This window comes from Chaetura pelagica, unplaced genomic scaffold, assembly GCF_000747805.2.
Source record: "Chaetura pelagica isolate M959 unplaced genomic scaffold, ChaPel_1.0 scaffold698, whole genome shotgun sequence".
Classification (NCBI taxonomy): domain Eukaryota; kingdom Metazoa; phylum Chordata; class Aves; order Apodiformes; family Apodidae; genus Chaetura; species Chaetura pelagica.
This window is the reverse complement of record NW_009954236.1, coordinates 627,455-632,278: the sequence shown is the minus strand read 5'-3', so window position 1 is coordinate 632,278 and position 4,824 is coordinate 627,455. Positions and strand designations below refer to the sequence as shown.

General features: G+C 58.4%; 2 protein-coding genes across 2 annotated transcripts in view; one reads left to right on the top strand and one right to left on the bottom strand.

The window, feature by feature from the left end:
* The window catches only part of NUDC (nudC nuclear distribution protein), an 11,461-nt gene extending 9,646 nt beyond the window's left edge, over positions 1-1,815 (bottom strand). The window contains exons 1-2 of the mRNA XM_010003698.1: positions 1,771-1,815; positions 1,598-1,655 (exon numbers count right to left, since the gene is read on the bottom strand). Of these exons, the coding sequence (XP_010002000.1) occupies positions 1,598-1,655; positions 1,771-1,815 (103 nt within the window). The remainder of the gene's footprint in view (positions 1-1,597; positions 1,656-1,770) is intronic.
* The window catches only part of LOC104394143 (G patch domain-containing protein 3-like), a 12,032-nt gene continuing 9,021 nt past the window's right edge, over positions 1,814-4,824 (top strand). Inside the window, exons 1-2 of the mRNA XM_010003697.1 lie at positions 1,814-2,126; positions 2,989-3,231. Coding sequence (XP_010001999.1) covers positions 1,814-2,126; positions 2,989-3,231 — 556 coding nt within the window. The remainder of the gene's footprint in view (positions 2,127-2,988; positions 3,232-4,824) is intronic.

Here is a 4,824-nt window from a genome sequence, read left to right as displayed (position 1 = left end):
AAGCTCCCCCAGCCCAACCCCCCTGCCAGAGCAGGGGCACCCAGAGCACATCACACAGGAACGTGGCCAGGGGGGTTGGAATGTCTCCAGAGAAGGAGACTCCACAGCCTCTCTGGGCAGCCTGGCCCAGGGCTCTGGCACTCTCACAGCAAAGAAGTTCTTCCTGAGATTCACATGGAACCTCCTGGGCTCCAGTTTGCACCCACTGCCCCTTGTCCTGTCACTGGACATCACTGCACAAAGCCTGGCTCTGTCCTCCTGACACTGCCCTGAACAGATTTGTGCCCATGGATGAGGTGGCCCCTCAGTCTCCTCTTCTCCAAGCCCAACAGACCCAGCTCCCTCAGCCTTTCCTCAGCAGGGAGATGTTCCCCTCCCTCCAGCATCTCTGGGGCTCTGCCCTGGGCTCTCTCAAGCAGTTCCCTGTCCTTCTGGAACTGAGGGGCCCAGAACTGGATGCAATATTCTAGAAGGCTCAGCTTGGGGTCAGTTTTGAGTCAGAAAAGAGACATTGAGGGGCTGGGTGTGTCCTGAGAAGGGCAGCGGAGCTGGGGAAGGGGCTGGAGCACAAATCGAGCAGGAGCAGCTGAGGGAGCTGGGGGCTCAGCCTGGAGACAGGGAGGTGAGGGGAGACCTGCTGGCTCTGCAGCTGCCTGAGGGGAGGTTGGAGCCAGGGGGGTCGGGCTCTGCTCCCCAAGAACAAGGGGTAGAACAAGAGAAAACAGCCTCAAGTTCCACCAGGGAAGGTTTAGGTTGGACATTGGGAAGAATTCCTTCCCCAAAGGGTTGTCAGGCCCTGGCCAGGCTGCCCAGGGGGGAGTCCCCATCCCTGGAGGGGCTTCCAAGCCCTGGTGCTGACATGGTGCTGAGGGACACGGGGCAGTGGGGACTGGGCAGGGCTGGGGGAACACTTGGACTGGATGTTCCAGCTCTTTTCCAACCCAACCAACCCATGCTTCTAAGCTGAAAACCTGAGAATTCACCCTTCCCCTGCCCCACGTTTCCTGGGAGGGCTACAAACCACCAGTCCCTCCCTGGGATTGACCCCCCAGGAGCCTGTTGCCTGGCTGGGCTTCCCTCCCTCCACCACACCAGCCCCGTCTCCCCTCAGCAAGGTCAGGCAAACAAGCCTCTGATAACACCATTTCCAGGTTGCTCTTCCCAAGGCCGTGGGGATGTGGAGCCCAGACGTGTGTGTGTGTGTGAACCTCCTGCACCTGGGGCCTTGGTGCCATGGTACAGGCTGGGTTAATGACTCTGTTTATCCTGCTGGGGTAATTGTGATAAGGCCCAACCCCTCCATTGAGAAAACTAAGTTATGGGGGGGAGGGACTGGGAGGGCAGGGGGAAAAAAAAAAAAACAACACCGCCCGAAAAGATCAACCCGGGGACGCCTGGGAGGTGTTTTTCTTTAATCACCAAACGGTCAAGGCTGTGGAGGGGTGTTTCTCTGGTGACCCAGCCTTATAAGAGCAGGTTGGAGCAGCTCTGGCCTGGGAGAACCAAGGATTTTCCAGCTGAAGGGGGGGGAAGAGTTGAGTTTGTGGGGTTGTTTTTTTTGTTGTTTTCCTGAGGATATAGCAGCTCAGCCATGAGCAGCAGGGGGATGGAGGTGGAGTGTGAGCGGTGCAGGTGCCACGGGGAGGACAAATCTCCTGCCATCCTGTACAGCCTGCTCAGCCAGCAGCTCCAGCAGGGCCCCAGCCCAGCCCAGCAGCGCTGCTGGTGCCACCAGCCCCGCACCGTCTGCCTGCGCAACCCCCGTCCCACCTGCCAAGCAGCCTCCAACGTCCTGGTCAAGACCCTCAGCTTCATGAAAAACCTCCCTTCTTACCACCTGCTTCCCAGAGAGGACCAGTTCCTGCTGCTGGAGGGTTGCTGGGTCCCGCTTTTCCTGCTGGGGCTGGTGCAGGAGGTGGTGACCTTCGAGGTGATGGAGGTGCCAGCCCCCAGCATGCTCAAGAAGATCCTGCTGGATGGGCAGAGCAAGGGGCAGGAGCCCGGGAGGACACAGCCCCCGCTGGCTGCCGTGCAGAGGCTGCAGTGCTGCCTCAACACCTTCTGGAGCCTGGACCTGAGCCCCAAGGAATATGCCTACCTGAAGGGAGCCATCCTCTTCAACCCCGGTGAGTGCCCGGCTCTAGGAGAGCTCACCCCCCACCCGTGGGCATCCACCCCACACAGGGGAGCTCAGCCCACTCGTGACCATCCTGCCCCACTCATGACCACCCCATTTGTGCAGTGGGGAGCTCACCCTACCCATGACCATCCCACCCCACACAGCAGAGCTCACCCCACCCATGACCATCCCAACCCAGCTCACCCCACCCATGACCATCCCAACCCTCCCCACAGAGCAGAGCTCCCCCCACCCATGACCATCCCACCCCACCGAGGGGGAGCTCACCCCACCCATGACCATCCCACCCCACAGAGCAGAGCTCACCCCACCCATGGCCATCCCACCCCACAGAGGGGGAGCTCACCCCACCCATGACCATCCCACCCCACAGAGCAGATCTCATCCCACTCATGACCATCGACCCCACAAAGGGGGAGTTCACCCCACCCATGACCATCCCACCCCACACAGCAGAGCTCACCCCACCCATGACCATCCCACCCCACAGAGCAGATCTCACCCCACTCATGACCATCCCACCCCACACCCCACCCGTGCAGAGCTGGTTCCTCAGCACCAACCCTCACCAAGCCCTTGGGGACAGGGGGTGACAAGTGCCAAAGCACAGACCCCCGCCAGCCAGCACAGGACCCCGGGATCTAATTAGCACTGTGGGGGTTTCCCTCTTAATTACTTTTCCACCCTCAAATGGCAGCCCTGGAGCAGCCACCTCTTGGGAGCTCTGCCTGCAACTCAGCGTGGCCTCAATGATCCCTTCTGGGCAACAGGGAATGGTGGGAATGGGAGAACCCTGGGACTGGTTTTCAGTTCCTTCCTCACTGGATTTCCCTCCTCTCCCTGAGCAGACGTTCCCGGGCTGAGAGCTTCCCTCTACATCCAGAGCCTGCAGCAGGAAGCCCAACGAGCTCTCCGGGAGGTCCTACAGCCCCTTCACCCCGAGGACCAGGGTCGTTTTGCCCGAATTTTACTGATCTCTTCCACCCTGAAGTCCATCCCTGCCCCCCTGATCACGGATCTCTTCTTCCGCCCGGTCATCGGCAACGCCGACATCCTGGAGCTGATGGCAGAGATGCTGTATGAGATGAGTGGTGGGCAACTGGCTCCAGCAGCACCCCTGGTGTGCTAAGCCCCTGCTCCCAGCCCCGTGGGTGCTCCCCACACAGCGTGGGGGATCCAGGAGTAGGGATTTAGCCAGGGAAGAGCTCTGGGCTCTGCAGGGAACTGGTAGGACTGAGGCCAGAAGACACATGGATGGATGGTTCTGGTTCCAGATGTTCCCAGCAGCTCCTGCTCCTTCCATTGTATAGATTGGATGAAGGGAGATGGTTTCCAACTGGGAGAGGGGAGATTTAGGTAGGATGTTAGGGAGGAATTCTTTGGTGTGAGGGTGGTGAGAGCCTGGCCCAGGTTGCCCAGGGAAGCTGTGGCTGCCCCATCCCTGGCAGTGCTGAAGGGCAGGTTGGATGGGGCTTGGAGCAACCTGGGCTGGTGGGAGGTGTCCCTGCCCATGCAGGGGGTGGGACTGGGTGATCTTTAAGGCTCCTTCCAACTCAAACCAGCCTGGGATCCCATGATTCCCTGTTGGCAGCAGGAGCAGCTCAGCCACCTGCAAACAGCCCCCAGAGCAGGTCAGAACCTGCTCCTGGTTTTCCCTCAATGATCACATTGAAATCTCGGTGCATTTTGCTGTGAACTCCAGGCCATGAGGCTTGTCCTCAACCCCAGCTGGATCCCGGGGTGCCCAGGCACACCCAGTGGCAGCAGGATCACTTCCCAAGCACAGACATGATGGAATTAGGTCTGGGTGAGCTCTTGCTCTGCCTCTTGACCTTGAAATCTCAGAAACATCCACGTAGGATCTTTCCTCAGGGGAAAAAGCCAGAGGATTGAATCTTCCAGGGGGTGCAGATTTACCCCTCCTGCCTTTCCTTAGATTCTCTTCCCTGTAACTCCATGAAATCCAAAAGAACTGCTCCCAGGGCTCACCCAAGAGCCCCTAAACCCCTCACACATCACCAGGTTGGGGCCTCACCTTGTTTGTGTGACAAGAAGTGACCCCCCCTGCTCCTTCCAAATGTCCCTCCCTGGAGTCAGAGCTGGATTCCTGCCTGGAAATCTCCCTCTTCCCTCCTCCTGCTTCTGCAAGGAGTGAAATGGCAGTATTTTGTAAGTTGAACATTTCTTGCAGTTTGTATATAAAGATGCAGTAAATTATTATTATTTTTTTTTAATAAAACGTTGGGATGTTTTTGGAAGGTGGTGGGTGAGGGTTTTCCAGGGGGTGGGAAAACTTTGGAGGGGTTAGAAAAACGGGCAGAGGGCCCCGTGGGGAAAGGATGCTCCAATAAAAAGGGTGTTTTCCATGAAAATCTAGGTGGGTCAGTGCCAGGGGGAGTTGTTGTGGAACAACCAACCCCCCCCCCAGTGCACCCAGGGGAGTGAATTCCATGTGTTCCACCTTTTTCCAGGTGTTGGTCCTTGCCCAAGGCCCTGGGGGTGGTGCTGAGGTGGGTGCTCAGGCTCCTCTGGACCCTCACAGGCAGGAAAGCTCCTTTCACTTTAGAATCATAACATCATGGGATGGTTTGGGTTGGAAAAGCCCTTTAAGATCCCCAAGTTCAACCCCTCCCCCAGCCCTGCCCAGGCCACCACTGCCCCATGTCCCTCAGCACCATCCCCAG